A 23,726-nucleotide genomic window follows, 5' to 3' on the forward strand; every position below is an offset into this window, starting at 1 on the left:
TTCGTGCCTTGATGGGCACCTAGGTTGCTTCCAAGTCTTGGCTATTGTGTATATTTGCAAACCATATATCAGATAAAGGGTTAATATCCGAAATATACAAAGAACTCATACATCTCAACAACAAAAAAACCTACAATCCAATTAAAAAGTAGGCCAAAGATCTGAACAGAGATTTCTCCAAAGAAGATATACAGATGGCCAACAGGCATATGAAAAGATGCTCAACATCATTAGCTATCAGGGAAATGCAAATCAAAACTACCATGAGGTATCACCTCACTCTAGTCAGAATGGCTATAATTAACAAGACAGGAAACAACAAATGTTGGAGAAGATGTTGGGAGAAGGAAAGCCTCGTACACTGCTGGTGAGAGTGCAAACTGATGCAGCCACTATGGAAAGCAGTATGGAGTATCCTCAAAAAATTAAGAATAGATCTCCCATATGATCCAGCTATCCCACTGCTGGGTATTTATCCAAAGAACTTCAAAATGCAAAGGCATAAAGATACTTGCACCCCTATGTTCACTGCAGCATTATACACAATAGCCAAGACATGGAAGCAACCTAGGTGCCCATCAAGGGACAAATGGATAAAGAAGATGTGGTAGTTATACACAATGGAATACTACTCAGCCATAAGAAATGATGAAATCCGGCCATTTGTGACATCATGGATGGACCCTGAGGGTATTATGCTGTGTGAAATAAGTCAGAGGGAGAAAGTCAAATACCGTATGATCTCACTCACAAGTAGAAGATAAAAACAACAACAAACAAACACATAGCAACAGAGATTGGATTGGTGGTTACCATGGGGGAAAGGAGGGAGGGCAAAAGGGGTGATTGGGCTCACATGTGAGGGGATGGACTACAATCAGTTTTTGGGTGGTGAACATGATGTAATCTACACAGAATTCGAAATATATTATGATGTACATCCGAAAGCTATATAATGTTATAATCCAATGTTATTGCAATTAAAAAAAATAAAAGAAAAGCAAAAGAAAATGAATACACGCCATACCAAAACTTACGGGAAGTAACTAAAGCAGTACTTAGAAAGAAAGTTGTATCTGTAAATGCCTACAATAAAAAGGATGTCAAATCAATAAAGTAAACTTTCACCTAAAGACACTGAAGAAAGAAGAGCAAACTAAACCTAAAACAAGCAGAAGGAAGGAAATAGTCAACATCAGAGTAGAATTCAATGAAACCAAGGGAAAAACAATAGAGAAATCAACTAAATCAAAAGCTGTTTCTTAGATCAATAAAGCTGACACACCTTTAGCTAGACTGACCAAGAAAACTAAAGAAGACTCAAATTAAGTCAGGAATGAAAGAGGGGACATCACTACTGATCTTGCAGAAATAAAAAGAATTATAATGAAATATTATGAACAACTATATCTCAACAAATTAGATAACCTAGAGAAGTAGACAAATTTCAGAAAGACAAAGTATGAAAACTGACTCAAGAAGAAACAGAAAATCTGAATATACTTATAACAAAGAGATTGAATTAGTAATCCAAAAACTTCCCACAAAGAAAAGCCCAGGACCAAATATCTTCACTTGTGAAGTCTACCAAGCATTTAAAGAAAAATTTATACCAATTCTTCAGAAATTATTCCAAAAAAAGAAAAAGAACACTTCCAAACTAGTTCTATGAGGCCAGTATTACCTTGATACCAAAACCAGACAAAAATATCATGAGAAAAGAAAACTACAGACCAATATCACATGTAGATGCAAAATTCTCACCAAAATACAGCAAACTGAAACCAGCCACATATAAAAAGGATTACGTATCATGACCAAGCGAGCTTTATCCCAGGAATGAAAGATTGATTTAAGATGGAAATTGATCAATGTACTATACAATATTAATAGAATAAAGAAAAACCGCACAATCATCTCAATAGATGCAGAAAAATCACTCGACAAATTCCGACAGCACTTCATGATAAAACACTTAACAAACTAGGAATAAATGAAAATATCCTCAACCTGCTAAGGACAAATGCACAGCTAACATCATACTCAAAGGAAAAAGACTGAATGCTTCCCCAAAGACCAGGAACAAGACAAGGATGTCTGCTCTCACTGCTTCTACTCAACATTTTACGGAAGCTTCTAGCCAGGGCAATTAGGCAAGAACATAAAGTAAAAGGCACGCAGATTGGAAACAAGAAGCAAAGCTTTCTCTATTTGTAGATGACACGATCTTGTGTATAGAAAACACTATGAAATCTACTAAAAACTATGCAAACTAACAAATGAGTTCAGCAGGTTTGCAGAATACAGTTCAATATGCAGTTACCGAGTCTCAAACCTCATGCACCCGTCTAAATTCCCCACCCCCTTCTTTCCCACATCTAGGACAGCTGATAAGAAAGTCCCACGCTCCCTCCTTTGACACTGGCAGGAGATTCAAACTACACAAGCCCCTGCCCACTTCCTTGGGAACCCTCTCCCTGCCCCACCCCCTAAGAACAATAAAAAAGCGGACCCAGTGTCCTTTCCTTGCTCTCTCAAGCCATTTCAGACATGTCTGAAAGGCCTGCCCTGCTCTCCCCAGAGACCTATATTATGTAAGTGACAAACTTCCTCCTACCCTCCTGCTTTGTGTATGGCATCAGTCTTGACGTCCAAACCAAACTTTGGGTGGGGGTCCATCCTACCTCTGCAGAGTGGCCACAACAATAGGTGCTATGGCCAGGGTACTGAGACAGTGACCTTCTTTCTTCACACAGGGGTTCTTTCTTCTTGCTTTGCACGCTAACTGGCTCAGCTGCCTGCGGGTGAGCATGCCCTTGAGCTGCTGCTTGCTAGCCAGCTCATGATTTGAGTCATGCTGGTCTGTACTGCATTAGCGAGTCCTGCAGAGCCTCTGTTACAGATTTACCTGACCTAAGTTGGAAGTTTCAATAACCAATTGGTTTTTAAGGACAAGAATACGGGATTGGGGTGGGGTCCTTCTTAAAGTAGCCTTGGCTCATGGTATCTTAGCCTGCACCTATCTGTATGTCTTAGAATGAAGGTGTGACTGATGCTAGGCTCAGGGGAAAGACTGCCCTGTGCTAATACAGGCCCACTGGCTGGCCACTCACAAAAATGAAGTATTTGGGGGAAAAAAGACAAAAAGAAAACAAAAAGTCATTATGTGAAGTGCTGAGGTCTGCACTCCTAAAAGCAGATGTCTCAGCCGGACCCTAAACACCTCTGTTGCTGCTGCCTATGCCTCTGTTGCAACAAAAATCCTGATCCTCAGGGTTCTAGAGAAAAACACCCAAGCCATCTCTGTGGCACAGCAAAGGGGTTACTTCAAACCCCACTTCAGCCCAGGGTCCTAAAATGCTATAAAGTAACACTGCCACAGGGGAGGTCTCCAGCCCAGATTTGAGGATCTCTGAAGGAAATTTATAAATATAAGCAGAGTAGAGACCACTCCCAGTAAAAACAACACAGGAAAAAAAGAAAGGGAGTGAGGGGAAAAGAGAGAGAGAAAGAAACCTGGATACAGGAGAAGCAGCAAAAAACTGAAATAGATGTCCATAGTTGGACCCGACTGTAAATCCATTTTTTTTTTCTTTCCTTGAGGAAGATTAGCCCTGAGCTAACGTCTGTTGCACTCTTCCTATATGTTGTATGCAGGATGTCTCCACAGCATGGTTGATGAGTGGAGTAGGTCCACACCCAGGATCCGAACCTGCAAACTCAGGCCACCGGAGAAGAGTGCACGGAACTTTAACTACTCTGTCACGGGGCCAGGCCCAATCCAAAATTCACTAAAAGAACTTCTACAACAAAAGATAAATGGGCACTGACTTTTGTACCTCTACAACAGAACTTCTGAACTAAGTTTAACATCTGCTTAAATGCACCAATTGGCAAACCTTCATGACCTTAATCAATACTGGGGCTCAAACTACAGTTACAGCTGGGCATCTCAGTAAATTTGAACAATGTATCCCCTGTAACATTCTATAACCATAAGGGAGTTACTGAACAAAAAATAGAGAACACAGAGGTATGCTTCACCTCAACCACAAGAATGATCGTCTTGACGAAATTCCCCAGCCATAGCATCCATTGCCCTAAAACATCCCACAGTGGGCACGAACACTTAATGGTTAATAAATTTAAATAAATTCGGTTTTTGACACATACAAATTGGCTTGACAAAATGAGACCCCATGGATACCTCCAAGTAAAGTAGCTAATATGACTCAATGTAAATTAAAACAGAGCCTACAAGGACTGAAACCCATTATACAAGACCACTGCTTCTCCACTTAACAACCCAATTTGGCCTGTCCTTAAACCTGGAATGAATGACACCTCACAGTGGATTATGCAACCTTAATGCTATTGTGCTACTCATTAAGGCCTCCGGACTCAATATTATTGAAATTAGAGACTCCATCCAATCAGAAACTGGAAAATATTTTGCTATCATAGATTTGGCTAAAATGTTCTGTTCAGTTCCCATTTCGACAGACTCTCAGTCACAATTTTCCTTTGCTTCCAAAGGGACACAACACATCTTTACATGGCGGCTACCTCAACAGCCTTGCCATCACAGGCGATCTTTTCAGGCTAGATCATGACTGCATCCAGCCTTCTCTGGGAGCACAGGTCTGACCCTACATTGATGACATCCTCCTCTGAGGACCTTCATTTGACACACTCATTCGGGACATACATTACTCACAAAAAAGGGATGAGCCATTGCCCTATGCATAGTGCAAGGCCCTGCCACCTTCGCTAAATTCCTGAAAATTCTGTGGTAAGCTGTGGGAGACTCCAGCCCTGACACTGTCAAGAAACAGCTAGTGATCCTATCAGCATCCAAAATAATAAAAGAAGCCAAGGACCTTCTAGGCTTTTTTGGGTTCAAGAGGCAAAATATTCTCCATATGCAAATTTTACTTAAGCCCATTTATGCTGTTACTTGCAAATCGGCCCGACTTCATTGGGGTCCTTGCCAACAAAAGGCTCTAGAATCTGTCCCATTTGCAATCAATACATACTGCCCTGTGACCACTAGGCTCCCTCCCTGTAGAGGCTTTAGTATGCCTCCTGGAGACTCTAGACCACCCATAATGGTTATAAGTGGCCCATGGGATTCTGACGCAAGAAAATATCCTCCTTGGCCCTGCACTATATGATATTAGAGTGGCAACCGCTGACTTCAGGCTGGTCTCTCCTGAAAAGAGAAACTCTCATCTGCCCTGAAACTGTGACCCTCCAGAACCCGGTCCTCACTATACCTTAAGTTACAGAAGGGGCATCCCACAAGCTCAGCACAGACAGCGAGGCCTTCTTGGTACAGAATGGAGCCAAACCTGGGCCTCCTGGCACATCCCACCTGTGGGAGGGCGTGACCTCCCTGTTCTCACTCCCTTGCCTGATGCCACAGTGCTGGAGGAGGTCACGCCTCTCTCAGACCCGTTGGCCACCTGGGGAGCCCTTTCAGATCAACTTTTGAACAGCAGGGGGAGTCTGTACACTTTAAGGATAGAACCATCACCATCACACTTGACAGAGCTTGTAGAGCTGCTGCTTTTCATCCCTTAAGCAAGATGTCCCTGATAAAAGATGGAACCCAAGGGTCAGTCCAATTAGACAAACTTCAGACAGTCATCTCACACTGGACGTTCTGCTCAAAAGTTGGTCCCATCTGCACATTTTTACGCTCTTGGGCCACTGTCAATAGTCTAGCTGTCTGATCCAGCCAACGGCAGCAACAATTCTCTGTTCAAGGTCGCCTCTTTTGGAGTAAGAAAGAACAAACCTGTGAGAATCTCTGTGTCACAGAGACCCAAAATATAAATCAAGTTCACACATGTTTCTCCATCTACTACTAGCCACGATACAAGGCCTCACAAAGACAGTCCTTATCCATGTTTGGAGTTCCAAACATCACTGATAGTGAACAAGGCAATCATTTTGCTTCTCGGAATCCACAATACTGGGCTCTTGAAGCATTCAACAGAACTTTCGCCTTCCTTACTGGCCTCAGGCTGCAAGCCTAAAAGAGCGCCATAATGGCTTACTAAACAAGTTCAAATTCAGTTAAACGAAATATAGTACATTTTAGTCATCAAACATCAGGGCTCTCCCTCTCCTGACATCTGGGAAAGCTTATAAGAAAGCCTGGCACTGCATCCTTTGGTGCCCATGGGAAAGTAGAACTACGCAAGAGCCTACCAAACATGCACCCTGGCCGGCACCCTACCACAGCGAAACCCCAAGTGATTCACCTTTCCTTGCTCTCTCTCAAGCCATTTTGGAACTGCTGGGGAGGCCTGTCCTGCTCTCCTAAGAAATCTCAACTGTGAAAATAATAAAGCTTTTCATACCATCTTGCAGTATGTGTGTGGTATCATCAATCTCCACTAGGAAAGTGAAGCAAATGAGGGTTTTCCAGTTAGTTGTGTAAGGTATCTATGCAATCACCTCACTGGTGAAGTTCCAACTATGTGAGAACCAAAGTACAGGCATTTTACTTGTACTATTTTACTTATACCAAAGTGTCTGAAAATATGAAATGCACTGCTTTTAGACTACAAAGCTACTTCATGAAAAGGCTGCTCTGTAATATTGCACTTTGCTTTACTATAAATCCAAGTTACCTGAATATTCTACTACTACTAAATGGGAATCCAAGCAAGCTAGGGTATGGGTCCATCTACTTCTTCACGGTGGCTACAATAGGAATAAATTTAACAAAAGAAGTGTAAAACTTATTGTCTGAAAACTACAAAACATTATTGAAAGAAATTAGAGGAGATACAAATAAATGAAAAGATATTCTGTGTTCATGGATTAGAATACTTAATATTGTTTTTCCATTTGTTTTGAGGAAGAATAACCCTGAGCTAACTACTGCCAATCCTCCTCTTTTTGCTGAGGAAGACTGGCCCTGAGCTAACATCCCATGCCCATCTTCCTCTACTTTATATGTAGGACGCCTACTACAGCATGGCATGCCAAGTGGTGCCATATCCGCACCTGGGATCCAAACCGGCAAACCCCAGGCTGCCAAGAAGCGAAACACGCGAACCTAACCGCTGCACCACCAGGCCGGCCCCTTAATATTGTTAAGATGGTAATACTCTGAAAACTGATCTACAGATGCAATGCAATCTCTATCAAAATCCTGACAAAATTTATCAGAAACTGACAAACTGATCCTAAAATTCACATGGAAATTCAAAGGACGGAGAATAATCAAAATAATCTTGAAAAACAAGAACAAAGTTAGAGGGATCACACTTCCCAATTTCAAAATTCAGTATAAAGTAATCAAGACAGTAGAGTACTAGAATAAGGACAGACACATAGTTTAATGTAATAGAATTGAGATTCCAGAAATAAACCCAACATTTATGGTCAACTGAATCCCGCCAAGGCTGCCAAGATCATTCAATGGGGGAAAGAATAGTCTTTTCAAGAAATGGTGCTGGGACAACTGGATAGACATATGCATAAGAAGAAGCTAGACTACTACCTCAAGCCAGATTAAAAACAACTCAAAATGGATTAAGGATCTCAATGTAGGTGGTAAAGTTATAAACTTTTAGAAGAAAACATAGATATAAATCTTCATGCCCTCATGCTAGGCAATAATTTTTTATATATGACATGAAAAGCTATAGCAACAAAAGAAAAAATAGATAAATTGAATATCATCAAAATCGAAAGCTTTTATGCTTTCTGTGTCAAAGGACACTATCAAGAAAGTTAAAAAAAAAAACACCTAAGAATGAGAGAAAATATTTGTAAATTATATATCTGATAACTGTCTAGTATCCAAAATGCATAAATAACTATACAACTCAACAATGGAAAGAAAAACAACCAAATTTTAAAATGAGCAAAGGATTTGAATAGACATTTCTCCAAAGAAAATACACAGATTGCCAATAAGCACATGACAAGATGCATAACATCTTTAGCCATCAGGAAAACACAAATCAAAAATACAATGAGATACCCCTTCATATCCTATAGGATAACTATAATCAAAAAGACAGATACTAACAAGTGCTGGTGAGGATGTGGAGAGATTAGAATCCTCATACATTGTTGGTAGGAACGTAAAATGATACAGTCACTTTGGAAAACAGTCTAGCAGTTCCTCCAAAGGTTAAATGCAGAGGTACCATATAATCAAGCAACTCTACTTCTAGGTGTATCCCCCAGAAAAATAAAAACAAATGTCCACACAAAAATTTGCACTTGAACATTCATAGTGGCATTATTCATAATAGCCAAGAGGTAGAAACAATGTAAATGTATATGAACTGATGAATGGTTAAACGGAATGTGGAATGCCAATACACTATAACATTTTTCAGCCATAAAAAGGAATGAAGTACCGATACGTGCTACAATACGGATGAACCTTGAAAACATTAAGGCAAGTGAAGGAAGCCAGAGACCAAAGGCCACGTACCGTATGCTTCCATTATATGAAATGTCCAGAATTGGCAACTCTATAGAGACAGAAAGTAGATTAGTGGTTGCCAGGGACTGGAGTGGAGGGAAAATGAAGAGTGTCCAATAATAGGTACCAGGTCTCATTCTTTTGGGATCATGAAAATGTTCTAGAATTGATTGTGGTGATGGTGGCACAAGTCTGTAAATAAACTAAAAGGCATTGAACTGTATCCTTTAAGAGGGTGAATTGTATATAATATATGAATTATATATCAATAAAGCTGTTGCATTAAAACAAAAGTTTAAAAAAAGAATAAACAATTCTTGTATTCAGTTCAGTAACAGGCTTATACTAAGCTAGAGGAAACTGACAGATATTTTCCCGATCTCTATCAGTACCTTCACTTTCAAAGGGCCTTTGTCAAATATAAAACTTGGTCTGCCATTGTGAGTCCTCCACAAAAACCCTTCTAACAGCCAGGTGAAAGAAATGTTTTGTACAGCAGATCAAAGACCTTTCCAAGTGAATATAAGCATAATGGAGAAATAATTAAAATACCTTCAAAAATTAATAAACATTGAAAAAACTCTAGGATCAAATATTCAAATCCCATACAAAGACACTGAAGGTGGACTCACTTGTTTTATTTTTATCAAGCTTCTGGCAAGATTTTGCAACACACACACAAAAAGATAAAAATTCCTGTTTGAACAACAAAAGAGACTTTGCTGCTATCGAATATTTAAAAGATATGTTGCTCTTTCAAAGTAATACTATTTTTCTTTTGAAGGATAAATCCTTTGAAGGATGCAAATGTTCACATTTTTATGAAACTTCAAGAATTATATTTGGTTTTGCCTTTTTTCCTTTTTGTATTGATTCTCCTTGAAATATGACTCTAATGCTAGAATTATCTCAACCAACTAGAATCAAATCATAGTGCTTTTAAGGTTCAATTTATATTGATAAAGATCCATCCATCACTGTCCAACATTCTTGATATCCAAGCCAGTAAAAAAAGGACTTTAAGAAAGTAAATGTATATTAATCCAATTCATTATGCATTCACAGATGCCTACCATTTTTACAAGGTACTGTGGGAAATTCAGAAACAAAGAAGAGTAGTCTCCAAGTGGGGTTTACAACCTACTGGAATAGAGGCATTTGTTCATAAATAACCACAGCCAAAGAGAAAGAGGAGAGAGCAAGGCCAGGACAGAGGCGAGACCCAGTGCTGTGGGAGGAAAAGAAATAAACGAAGGCAAAAGCATTAAGTAGAATGATTCAGAGTTTTTATTCAAGGCCAATTTTTGCTTATAATTTTATATTTGAAGTGGATTTTTTTCCTGATATATTTATACGTACAGGGCAATACATTATTTGAACCAAACTACTTTTTAAAAATTTTACTATAGTTTTTCCTGTTTCTTATAAAAACAGTTTCTTCTTTCACAGATATTTTGTAGAGAGGTGGTTTGCTCTGTTTAAATGGCTGAGAAACAATTCCTCTCTCACCTTGCTCAGGAATATGAATAAACAGCAGCTGTTTTTACCAAGTTTCCTTCACGCTGGGAAACAGTAAAAAAAAAAAAAAAATTCTTCAGTATTAAAGCTGCAACTCTCCCACGGGAGAAAAGAAGGACACAAACAATGCAATACCTTTCAAGATTGTAGTAAAGATCTGGATCTGATATAATTACAATGAAGTGTATCATATCTCAAGCCAGACTCAAACTCTCTGAGTCTGTTTCCTCACATGAAAAATGAGGATAAAGTCATCTACCCACTATAATGATAGAAGAGAAACTGCATCTAAAGTGCATATCATACTGACATGTAGTAAACACACAATAAATGATAGGCATCACTATTGTTGCTGTTACTGATGTCACTGTTGCTGCAATTGCAAAAAGTATCTCCCCACCAAAAGAAAAAACTACAGAACATCGGTCAAGGTACATGCTAGCCAGCTTCCAGGGTGGCTCTCCAATGATCCTCACCAGTGAATCAGAGCTGACCTGTGTGACCAGTAAAATACTGTGGAAGTGACAGATTGTGACTTCTGAGTCTAGGTCAAAAAAGATATTGTAGATTCTTCCTTGAGCTCTTGGATTTCTCACTCAGGGAGAAGCCAACAACGCCATCAAGATATTTAAGCAGCCCTGAGCACAGGAGAGGAACTGAGTCCTCCTGACAATAGCCAGCACCAACTTGTCAGCCATGCGAGTAATGATTTCATCTTGGAAGTGGGTCCTCTATCCTCAGTCAAGCCTCCAGATGCCTATAGACTTAACCAAATCTGACTACAACCTCAAAAGAGGCTCCAAGCTGGGATTACTCAGCCAAGCTGTTCCCAAATTCCTGACCCACAGAAACCATTAGATGATAAATGGTTACTGTAATTTTAAGCCACTAAGCTTTGGCGTGATTTGTTATTCCCCAACATATAACTAATACAGATACTGGTACCTAGATATATATTCCCCAACATATAACTAATACAGATACTGGTACTACCATAACAAGAATCTAACTATGTAGGAACAGCTTTGGAACCAGGCAGAGGGTAGACACTGTAAGGAACTCGAAGAGAACATTAGTGAAAGATTAAAGAGCTTCAAAGAGACTTTTAGCATATGCCTATGGCCCCTGAAGAAGCTGTCACTGAGGGCTTAAAGGAAAGCAAGGAAACTGAGGGGAAGTGAATCCTTGTTAGTTGGTGGCAGAAAGTCTAGCAACAATGTTACCTGCTATAATATGGAATATAGAAATTGTATCTAATGAATTTAGGAATCTAGCTAAGAAGATTTCCAGGTAAAGTGCAGAAGATGCTATCCAGCTTCTTCCGACTCTTCTGATAAAGTGAAGAGTAGAGGGATAAGCTAAAGATGTTAACATAAAGGAGCTGTTAAACATAAAGGAGCTAGGACTTCTTGAAAATTCCCAGCCTCTCCAGATGGTAAACAATACCAAAATTAAGAAATGGTTTCTGGATAAAGATCATACCTAGGCCGCTGTCAGAAAAACATGGTCCAATGATGAAGCAAAGGGCTGACTGTAAAATCCTTTAGTAAGACTTCAGAAAGATCTAAGGCAATGCCTGAAATAAGTGTTAAATATTAAGGCTTCAAAAAGTCTTAATGTTGTTGTCACTCATACCCTCAGACAAGCCCAAGAGCGAGAAAGGCTTATTTTCAATTTATTTTTGAGTTTGGCTTTTGTCTCATAAGGTGAATCCAATAATATTCATAGGAGACTCACAAACTTTTTAAGAGAATTATATTAACAGAAATACTGCCAGCTTAGACTGAAAGAATCAAGAGACAATACCAAATGAAAGGAGGTCTTTAGACGTCCAAACTTCCACTCCAGGAAGCAGGCTGAGAAAACCCCTAAGATGCAAACCTTCTATTGAAAAGGAAGACTAAGAGGGCAGAATCAAGAACCCAGAGGGTATAGCCAAGAGCTATGAAAAATCATTCCCAAACAGTAGTACAATCTAGTTTTAATCAAGGAATCACCAACATGTGCCCTGCTGCATTTCAGAACTGCTATAGGCCAATGACTCCTGTCACTGTGTGACTCCCGTTATTCCTCTTTTTTTGATGGAACACTCTACTGAAGTTATCCTGTGCCTGCCCCACTGCTGTCTATTGGGTGGGTGGAGGGAAAAATTTCTCTCTTTAGATAATAGGTTTTGGGTTCAAGAGGAACTGGATTCAACTATACCTAAGTAGCTTGTTTCACGCCTGAACTTGATTCAAATGACGACAATCTGCATGTTGAGCTGATGCTGTACAGGATGAAACTTTTGGGGGCCATCAATCGGTGGGAGTGTTATTTTTGCACGTGGGAAGGGCATAAATTATTAGAAGCCAGAGAGCAGACTGTGGTAGCCGGCCTCCAAGATGCCCTCTCCCTGCAATGATCTTCACCTCCTAGCATTCAGACCCTTATGCAGCTCCCTCCCACAATTGGTCAGGGCTGACTTGTGTGACTAGTAGAATACTGAGGATGTGAAGCTTCTTAGGCTATATTGTAAAAGACATTTCAGCTTCCTCCTTGGTCTCTTGGATTGCTCCCTTTGGGGAAAGCCAACTGCCATGCTGTAACACCTAAGCAGCCTTATGTAGCGATCCACAGGGTGGCAACTGAGGGCTCCTGCCATACCAACTTGCTAGCTATGTGAGTAAGCCACCTTGGAAATGGGTCCTCTAGCCTCCAGCTTTCAGACAACTGCAGTTCAGCCAACATCTGGCTCTCTGGATTTGAGGAAAAGGCTCAATTCAATGAAGCAGTCTCTCTACTAGGACAGTGATGTTTCAGCTTTACATGGGGATTGTCCCAGTTTTAGCTTTAAACATCTCACATCTGGGGCCGGCCCAGTGGTGCAGTGGTTAAGTGCCCACGTTCCACTTCAGTAGCCCAGGGTTCGCCGGTTCAGATACCGGGTGCAGACATGGCAGTGTTCAGCAAGCCATGCTGTGGCAGGCGTCCCACATGTAAAGTAGAGGAAGATGGGCACAGAGGTTAGATCAGGGCCAGTCTTCCTCAGCAAAAAGAGGAGATGGCAGAAAATGTTAGCTCAGGGCTAATCTTGCTCAAAAAAAGAAAACCTAAAAACAAAAAGTCTCACATCTTAGGAAACTCCTAGTGCCAGGGAAACCAAGACGGCTGATCACCCAACATTTATAGCTCCCAAGCTTAGCAATTTCAACACTTAGAGAATAGCTGTGAATCCGGATACAGGTAGAAAAGTCCCTGAATGTGAAGAGTGATGAAAAGGAGAGAGACCTGAAAGAGTGATGATATGGAATGAGCTGCCAACCAGAGGGTAGGGTAAATTGTCCAACAACTGAGAATGATCTCAAAATCTCAGCAAAACCAAATCATTAACATTTAAAAGAGAAGCTCCGGTGCTGGGACAACTGAATAGCCACACACAAAGGAATGTAGTTGGATTCCCACCTCATACCATATGCAAAATGTAACTCAGAACAGATAAGAGATCAAATGAAAGAGAGAAAACTATAAAACTCTTAGAAGAACACACAGGCTTAAATCCTTATGAACCTGAGTTAGGCAAAAACTTCTTAGATATGATAGCAAAGCACAAGCCACGACAACAAAAACAGATAAATTGGACATTATCAAAATTAAAAACTTTTTTATTTCAAAGGACTCAATCAAGAAAGTGAAAAGAATGGGAAAAAATATTGCAAATCACATACGTGATAGGGGACTTGTATTGAAAATATATAAAGAACTCTTAAAACTCAACAATAAAAAGACAACCCAATTTAAAATGGGCCAAAGATCTGAGTAGACAATTCTCCAAAGAAGATATACAAATGGACAATAAGCATGTGAATTTTACAATAAACACATGAGCACATGCTCAACATCATTAGTCATTAGGGAAATTCAAATCAAAACCACAATGAGATAACACTTCATATCAAGAGAATAGTTACAATAAAGAAGGAAATAATAACAAGTGTTGGAGAGGTTGTAGAGAAATTAGAACCCTCAAGCAGTGATAGTCTGAAGGTAAAATGGTGAAACCACTTTGGAAAACAGTCTGTCTGTTCCTCAGCAGGTTAAATCCAGAGTTACCTTGCATATGATCCAGCAATCCCACTCTTAGGTACACACCCAAGAGCAATAAACATAAATGTCTACACAAAAACTTGCATACAAAAATGTTCACACTGGTGTTATTATAGCCAAAAGATGGCTAAAACAACCCAAATGTCTATCAACTGATGAATTTATTAAAAAAATTGTGATATGTCCATACAATGGAATATTATTCATCAATAAAAAGGAATCTATATGGACTGAATTATGTTCCCCATAAATGTACATATCGAAGCCCTAACCCCTAATGACTGTATTTGGAGATAGATCTTTAAGGTGGTAATTAAGGTTAAATGAGGGACCCTAATCTGATAGCACCGGCTCCCTTAAAAGAAGAGGAAGAGAAACAAGAGATCTCTCTATGCATGCAGAGAAAAATTCATGTGAGGACACAGTGAGAAGGTGGCCATCTGCAAACCAAGGAGAGAGGCTTCACCAGGAACCAATCCTGCTGGAACCTTGATGTTAGACTTCCAGCTTCCAGAACTGTGAGAAAATAAATTTCTGCTGTTTAAGCCCCCCATTCTGTGGTATTCTATTATGAGAGCCCGAGCAGACTAATACAAGACTGAAATAATGATACACGCTACAACATGGATGAATCTTGAAAACATTAAGGCAATGAAGAAAGCAAGACACAACAGGCCACACATTGTATGATTCCATTATACGAAATGTCCACGACAGGCAAATCTACAGAGACAGAAAGTAGATTAGTGGTTTCTAGTGGCTGGAGTTTAGGAAAAATCAGGAGTACCAGATGATGGCTACAGGGTTTGTTGCTTTTGGAGTCACGAAAATATTCTAAAATTGACATGGTGACGGTTGCACAACTCTGTGAACAGGCTTAAAACCACTGAATTTACATGTTACATGGGTAAATTGTATGGTATATGAATTCTATTACAATAAAGCTGTTGTTCATGAGAGAGAGAGAGAGAGCACTTGAGCTAGCTTCCAGAAAGGAAAATAAAGAGGGATGATGCTGGTGGAGGAAGGCAGGGAGCGTCAGGTCTGGTGGTGGAGTTGTAGTCTGGAAGAACCGATTAACGTTAAGCTCCTTGGACTTCCTCCCAACAGCCATGTAGAGCCAATCAAGAATGTTAAAGAAAGGAGAATACGGACTGATTTGCTGGTGGAGGATGGGTCTGAGAGGGGCAAGGCTCAAGCTGGGGAAATCAGTTGGGAGCCAGCAGGTAAGGAGAGAAGTTCTGACATTTGGAGAGCAGGGATAGAGCAGAGAGGATGTATTCAAGTTAGAAAATCAGCAGGTCTTGCTGACTGATTACTTGGGGCAGAGGGAGAGGGAGCGGGAGGGTGAATGAAGAGTAATCCTCTTTGTTACAGGAACAAGAAAAGGCCTACATACCTGAAAAATCTCCAAGGGAACCAGTGCAGTTAAGCCATCCCCCACTGAGATCATGCACACCTGAAAATACAATTTGTAGGGACTTTAGGAAAATCCTTCTCACCTGAAAAAGAATATAAGCAAGCTTTGGTCAGAAGAGCCCCATGGAAGGCTCTCCTACAGAGCAGCTGGACAGCCTGTGGGGGTCACTCCCTGTGATCAGCAAAGCAAACCCCAGAAAGGCGTGTAATGAAGAAGAGCAGGGTGGACACATGATGCCTGAGCAGACAAGGTTGCAAACAGATGGAGGGAAGGCTTAGATCTGACACTTTTGATAAAAATTCTGTCTAGCCAGAGGTGAAGGCAAAAGCACAAGAAAAGCTTTTGATAACTTCATTACAGATGTGTTCATAATCTGGGAATGACAAGCAGAAAAAAAACTTAACTGAGAGTGGAGGCTCACCAGCATTACCTAATATCCAGGCCAGAAAGGCAAACTAGTCAAAGGTGTTTTGTTAATCCTTTTGGAGTTGTGAATAGATTGGTCTAAGGTAAAAACAGAACACTGAAAATGTGCAAAAAATAATCTGCAAAACCAAATAAACCTACCTATGCAGTGTGTCTTTAATTGAGGTCCAAATCTTGAGTTTTACTTTCTTATAATAATCTAAAAAACTGAGATTAAGCATTTGGGGATTATTAGAATAACCAGTATCTGAATATCTGCATTTGCATTTCTGTTTAGATCTTGTTATATCACCTAAAACGACTGCATTTAATCCAGAGAATCACAAGTACCCAGTGACATATTTTCCACTGTATTAGAATAAAACAACCACTAGGGGAATTGACCTACCCATACATATTTGGTCAATGTACAACTGAATCAAAGCCCTTGCGTAAGGGAAGGGCATTGGAAAGGGTAGGGTTGGGAATGAGCATGAAAGAGCGCCACAAACAGAAGGAAATCAGCAGAAGGGACAAGTAACATATATACTGCAAATGTCATACTTGTGTTGCTGGACGGATCTGCTTATAAATAGAAACTGTTTAAATAGATATGTCAAATACAGGTAACCTTGCTCTAGTACATTTTACAGAATTTGAAGAGTTAGTCAATTATTTTTAACTGATTCTAAATCTACTGATGCTACCAAACTGCTGTGTTACAAATGTGGATGGTTAAAGCCCTTGGATCCTACTTACATTAGTGACTCTCAGGGAAGTCTTCAGAGGCTGAAAGCTAACCGAAAGGAACAATATTTTTATGTGCAAATGTAGTTGAATCATCTGTTTTCTGATAAACAGCCTTACTATTTCAAAGTAGAAGAAAAATTAAAGCACTTGCTCTATTTGCTAAGGAAAGAACTCAGAAAATTATTATATGATGACATAACATGTCTTTTCCTTGGAGTGCATTTAAAAACACAGTTCTCAGAATGCTTTCACAATACTGATGAAACATGCATTTTACTATACTACTGAACAGCCCCCAATGCTGGTAATCAGCATTGACTAGATTTGAGTAGAATAGGAGACTGCCAGCTCCAGGTGGTAGACAGAACACAGGTATGTTTACCCTCTCTAATCAAAGAAGCCTTAAAATGAGAGACCTTCAATTTCACAGGTACAGTTAATAATAACAGCTAACATTTGAGTTCTATTAAGCACTTTACATTTTTAAATCTAGAACAACAGAGAGAAAAGAGATAGGTACTCACTAAGCCAGATCCTGTATTTCAACAATTTCTAGAACAAAGAACAGAGATTGAGGCCCCTGACTGACGGGCAGAGGAGAAGCGCAGCCTGCAGCAGATGTGAGAGCAACACTGCAGTAGAGGAAGCAACCCGTTGACCTCCCAGCTGGACAGCCAGGGCACAGAGGCAGAGCCAAGCGAAGGAGGAGCAGCAGTGGGCTGAAATAACAGAGAAACTGGAACCCCCACCCCACTGGCTCCCTCATCTGGGCATGCAGTGTCCAGCACCCAAGGATTTACCTCCCACCTCCCCAGGCCCCGCCAAGCCCCAGGGTGAGAAGGAACAGACTTCTAAAGAATTTTGGCAAACGAACTCCAGGTGCATCCAACTCAACAATAAGAGTGAACGATTACAAAGAATTTGAGAAAATCTTCCAGCGGAAAACAAACAACAAAAAATTACGACAAAGAGAAAATCTGCCCCTGAGAATATAGAGAGAATTCAAGCAACAAAGATATCTTTTAAAAAAATCTTATTAGTATCCTCAGAGAAATTTGGAAAGATATTGAGACAATAAAATAAAGAACAATATGCTATGAAAAGAAGCGGTCTGTAACCAAGAAAGCATTCTTGGAAATTAAAAATACCAAAAAAACAATTCAACAGAAGGGTTAGAAAATAAAGTCCAGTAAGATTGTCTAAAATGAAAAAGGAAGCATGAGGTAAGAGAAAACATGTAAGAAAAAATAGACCCAAGTAATCACTTGGGGAGGTCCAAAAAGCAAATAGTAGAAATTCCAGGAGGAAGGAGAAAACAGAGATGTAGAAAGTAACAAGAACACAAGATGATTGCCCAAAGCTGAAGGGAGACACAAGTCTTCAAACTGAGAGTTTAACAAGCGCTCAGCAAGATCAATCAAACAACCCCTTCCTTCTTCCCTCCCCTCTCCCTACCTTTCTCCCTCCAACCCCAGTCTCTCTCTCTCTCTCTGTCTCCCACCCACAGTCTCTCTCTCTCCCTTCTTCTCCCTCTCTCTCTCTCTCTGATATGCACATGTATGTATACACATATGCCTGAACAGTTTTTCAATACCAAGGATGAGAGAAGATTCTAAAGCTCTCAGAAAAAAATCAGGTCTCCTAACAAAAGAATGTGTCTCAGACTAGCATCAAGTTTCCTTTGAAAAACACTAGAAGTCTTACGATTTTAAAGAAAATCATCTCCAACCCAGAAAATTATATTTAATCTAGTGAATGCAGACTAAAGATAGTTTCAGAAATGCAAAAACTCTGCAAGTTTGCTTTCCTCAAACTCTCAGGAAATTTCCGGGGATGTACTCCAACAAAACAAAGAATCCAAACAGGTGGAACACATGAATCCGTCCCAGGAAAAAGATGAAGGAAGGTTCTAGAAGAAGTTTCTAGTTAAGAAGGCAAACAGAAGGTGCAGGATCTTAAATCCCAAAGGGAACCACCAGGAGAAACAGAAAGAGGCATCCTGAAATTGAAAGCCCAGGATACAGTGGGTATCCAGTAAATATTTATTGCATGATTCCATCCCTCACTCCAGTTTGAGACTCTACCTACCCAAGTCACTCAACACTCTCCAACTTCTGAACTGGTGCTTTGAAGTCATGTTTTTATATGGTTTTGGATTAAGGAAAGAGAAGAATGTATAAAGATAAGGATACAGGCCCTTTCCATACTATATAAAATCCAGGAAGACGAGCTTTGTGTTGGGTGTTCATATGCAAATCAGGCAGAAGTCTGGAGATTCCACATCAACCAAGGTCAAAGATAGCAGGACAAAAAAAATCTGGATTATTCATCCTCATCTTTACTATAATTTTAAACAGCAAATAGATGGATCAGCTAACCACAAGGGCCATACCCTTCAGCTGAATCCCATTGGAATTAGTAGCGGATTTTTGCCTGTAGAGTTGAGAAAGGCTGGCATTACTCTCTCTTGCTTTTTATTCTTTAATTATTTTCCCTTCCAGTCTATTCTGATGTGAACTTGACTCATAGAGACAGGGAGTTAGTGAAATCCACCTCTTAAAACCCAACTACCTCTCTCCATCCCCACCCAACACCACCACCTTGGATGGACCATCATTCCTGGTATACTGCAACAGCATCCTAAAGGCTCTCTGTCTCCAATCCTTCTTACCCCACCCCACCCCATTCCTGTCCCTCAATCCATTCTCCAAACTTCAGTCCAACTGATATTTTTAAAATCAGTCCCTTGATTAACACCCTTTAATGGCACTGTCTTGCTCTAGGATAAAAGAAAAACTCCTTAATACAGCTTGCCATGTCATCACAATCTTGTCTTTTTTCTCATCCTTCCCTGACAATCTACACTCCAATCACACCAATCTTCACATAGACCATTCCCTCTGCATGGAATACCCTTTCTTCCACTCCCACCATTTCCTGATCCCTCACCCCACACCTCAAATCCTTTGCCCCTTCACACCAGACTACATCTGAGAAACCTTCCTGGACCCCAACTCAGGGTTAGCACCCCCTCCTGTGTTCTCCTGAGCTCAGAAGACTTTGCCATCACAGCATTCAATCACTCGGTATTGTAACTGCCTGTGGGATCTCTTCTACCTTGTTCATGGTTATATCCTCAGTGCCTAAAACAACCTGACACACTGTAAGTACTCAAGAAATGCTTAATAAATATACAAACAAAATACACCAAGTGTTTGTCCAAATAAATACAACAGTTGTTATGCCTGTGCTCCACCCCAGAGCCAGTGAAGTTGACTCTCTTGGTCTGGGCCAAGGAATCTTGCATTTTTAATAAATTTCTTCAGGGCATTATTAGGCATGCTCAGTTGCAATGAAAGTAAGGCAAAGATAAGACAGATTTGTCTGCTGAATGCACAATGAAAATACGGTCATCATTGTCAATGTCCCTTTCAACAGTATGTAGAAATGGGTAATGTTGAGAGATATATTAAAACAAACACCAGAACAAATTGAATGGTTCTTCTGCAGCCTCCAAGGTAAGTCCCATGGTCATTCAGTGCCACTAAGACACAAAAGGAACTATAATTAAGCGATGTTCTCTTTTACCTTCTCGGTAACTCACCAGTTTGTCTTATGAGGATGGTTTCTCGTCTGATTTAAATCTTCTTTGGGAGATGTGATAGTTCTCATGAAATTAAATAAAATAGTGATAAAAATACTGAAGTGGCACTTAGGTAATGCCAATAAACTGTTCTCATTCTTAACATAGGAATCACCGCTTCGCCCACTCTGTTCTTCATCTATTCCTCTCCTCTTTTGTCTTAGAAGAATCAACGTCCTACTTCTATTCCAAGGTTCACCCTTCCGCATGTGATCTTGATCTTATTATTTACCACCCTCCTGGGGATCCTGTTCTAACAGTTACCACCACCACTCCCTTCAACTTCTCTCCACAGGCTGGCTGCTCTCTCACGTTTCAAACTCGTTCCAATCTCTCCCACCACGCTCCAAAAAACAAAACAAAACTCCAACACTGCTTCCCCCTCCCGCAAGCACCCATGGCTCTTTTCTCCGTCAGGACATTTTTAGAAACAGCAGTCTATTCTCATTGCTTCCACTTCCTCACTTTTCATTCATTTCTCAACCTACTAATAAGTGACTTGACTCCCACGTTTTACTAAAATTGCTCCTTCAAAACTAGGTCACCAACTGCTTCCTAATTTCCAATCCCAACAGCCTCTTTGCATTTTCACTTGTTCTTTCTTCTGTGAGACAGTCTTGACCATTTTCTACTTTGGAAATTCCCTCTTCCTTAGATTCAAACGCTACATTTTCCTTATGCTTCCCACCCACCCACCCTACAGTGTTCTGTCTCTTGCAGGCTTCTTTCTTCAGTTACTCCTTAAATGTGGGTACAAAGTTCCCTTCTAAACTTTTCCTTACTCTACCCTCCCTCCCTCTCTCCCTGAATCTGCTCAACCATTCTCATGGCTTCAACTCCCATCTAGTGGGGAATGACCCTCCACATTTATATTTGGCTCAGACTTCTCTCCAGCTCCAATTTCTAGCTTTTGGAAATTTCTACCTAAATGTCTCCTAGGAACCTCAAACTCAGCATGTGTCAAGTAAATAAACTGTCCACTATCACTCTGATCCTACAGAACATCCCCCAGTGGTCCCCACTGAGTAATTGATCCCTATAAGAGATTGAATCATTCAAACTGATGACCTCTCTCTCTGACAGGGGTATATTCTACCTGTTGATGCAAACAATCAATAATCAATCTGTAAATCAAAATTGGGGCGAGTTTATTATGAGCCTATCTGAAGACCATGTAGCCCAGGAAAATGCCTTCACCAAGGAAGGTAGGTCTCCAAGGAGGCAAGGTGTACAGCGTGGTTATATACCATCTTGGAACAAGGAACATACATCAAATATGATAGGAATATCTTTTTTCACTGTAGTCACAAGATGTTTTGCTAGCACAGCAGGTCAGTCATCACAAGACGTACACAGTAGGTCAGTGTGACCCTTAGTTTTGGGGAAGAAATGCTTATCTTTGAAGAAATCCTGATATGGGGGGAGGCATACATCCCTCTCTTTAAAGGCATCATTCTTTGCTTTAGGATATTGTAAATGTTTAAAGCAGATGTACAGTGCATGCTTGAAAGGCCACATCAGGCCTTTCTGAAAAACAAGGTCAGGCTGAATTAGTTTTAAACCAAATGGCTTCCCCGTATACCTCAATATTTTAACTTTTCTTATTGCTTTTCATTTATTCATCACTTCTTTACCCCTTGTCAGCCTGCCAAACTCCTATTTATCCTTTAAAATTTAGCTCAACTGACTTCATCTAGAAAATTTCTCCAGAGCCCCCATCTGCCTCAGCTGAGCTGTGTACCCCTTCCTCATGTGCATTCTGCACAAGTCTCTATCAAGTACTTCTCTCTTCCTATTGTAATCACTGATTTATCTCTCTGTGTCTCCACAAAGTCATGGACTGTAGATTTAATCTGTGCATCCTGAACACAAAGAGGAGCACCTGGCCCAGAATGGGTCTTCAGAAAATCTTTGTTGAACAGCTGAATGAATAATATATTGAATAAAGAAATAAGGGAATGGATCTGATCATCTCAAAGACCGGTGATTCTCTAAAACAGCATTAGGTCAGCAAACCACAGCCCACAGGGTAACCATTTGTTTTTATAAAAAGAGTTTCATTGGAATACAGCCATGCTCACTCATTTACGTATTGTCTGTAGTTGCTTTTGCATCACAGTGGCAGAGCTGAGTAGTTGTAACAGAGACTGTTTGGCCCACAAAGCTTAAAATATTTACTATCTGGCCCTTAATTTGCCCACCTCTGCTCCAAACATCTCAGGATGTTATCAACTTTCCATAATGATGAAAAGAACTGCAACTACTTCTGCTGCTGCTATTATTAACATTTATTCAATAGATATTGATGTTATAAACCCCACTGTTCTCCTAGACTATACATTGCAGTGGGGTGAGAGATAATAAATATGTAAAAGCAAAATAAGATAACTGTAGATGATAAGAAAGATGGTGAGGGGTCAGTCCCATGGCCTAGTTATCAAATTCAATGTGTCTGCTTTGGTGGCCTGGGTTTGGTTCTGGGGCACAGACCCACACCACTTGTCGGTGGTCATGCTGTGGCAGCAACCCACACACAAAATAGAGGACAACTGGCACAGATATTAGCTCAGGGCGAATCTTCTTTCAGCAGAAAAAAAAAAGTGAAGGAAACAAAAAGGATAACGTTAGAAAGTATCTGGTTGGGAAGGGGTCACTGTAAAGAGCATGATCAGGGTAGCCTTTCTTTCTGGAGCAGGGACATTTATGTTAAAACCTAAAGGAGGAGACACAGCCAGTCTTGGAGATCGTGGAAGAAAGCATGTTCTAGAAACCATGATGAGAACAAAGGCCCTTAGGTGAGAAACAGGTTGGCATGCCTGAGGAACTGAATGGAGGCCACTGTGCGTGAAGTGTAGGTAGAAAAAAGAAAGGGATGCAAATAAGCTCAAGGGAGGAGGCAGAAGAGACCTGGCCTTGGAGGCCGTGGGGGCCAAGGGAGGTGTTCTGATTTGTTGATTACATTCTGAATTCCAGGCGTCACACTAAGAGCTTCCATTTAATTCTCTCAACAATCTATTGCTTTAGGTTCTGTTATTATTCTCATTTGAGAGATGAAGAAACTGCGGCTCAGAGAGGCGTGGATTGAGTAACTAATAAATTGAGAATCTGGGCTGAGAACCTAGTCTGTCTGACTCACAGCACAAGGACTGGCCAGTAGAAGACACAGCGTCCTCATTGCTCTACCTGAATTCTACAGTATAGACCACCAAATGGAAAATTATCATGATCACAAAAACAATGTACACCATTATAGAAATCTGGAAAATATGAAAAAGGATAAAAAATAGTGTTATCTCATGCTTACATTACGACAGTGGTTTCCTCACTAGCCTCTCTGGCCCTCCCAACCATTACGTATCATAGTGCTGCTCATAACTCTCTCTTCAAAGTATAACATTATGCTAATTCTCTATTTAAAAATCTAAAGGTTTCCAATTCCCTGCCAC

General features: G+C 40.3%; 1 protein-coding gene across 5 annotated transcripts in view; it reads right to left on the reverse strand.

Annotated features, from left to right (window-relative positions):
- The window catches only part of MTUS2 (microtubule associated scaffold protein 2), a 558,867-nt gene that overhangs the window by 333,956 nt on the left and 201,185 nt on the right, over positions 1-23,726 (reverse strand). For 3 of the 5 annotated variants that reach the window (XM_046663636.1, XM_046663635.1, XM_046663637.1), the window contains one exon: positions 15,462-15,521. The exons of the other annotated variants lie outside the window; for them this stretch is intronic. In XM_046663636.1, coding sequence (XP_046519592.1) covers positions 15,462-15,521 — 60 coding nt within the window. The remainder of the gene's footprint in view (positions 1-15,461; positions 15,522-23,726) is intronic. 5 annotated transcript variants of the gene reach the window in all.

This window comes from Equus quagga, chromosome 6, assembly GCF_021613505.1.
Source record: "Equus quagga isolate Etosha38 chromosome 6, UCLA_HA_Equagga_1.0, whole genome shotgun sequence".
NCBI lineage: Eukaryota > Metazoa > Chordata > Mammalia > Perissodactyla > Equidae > Equus > Equus quagga.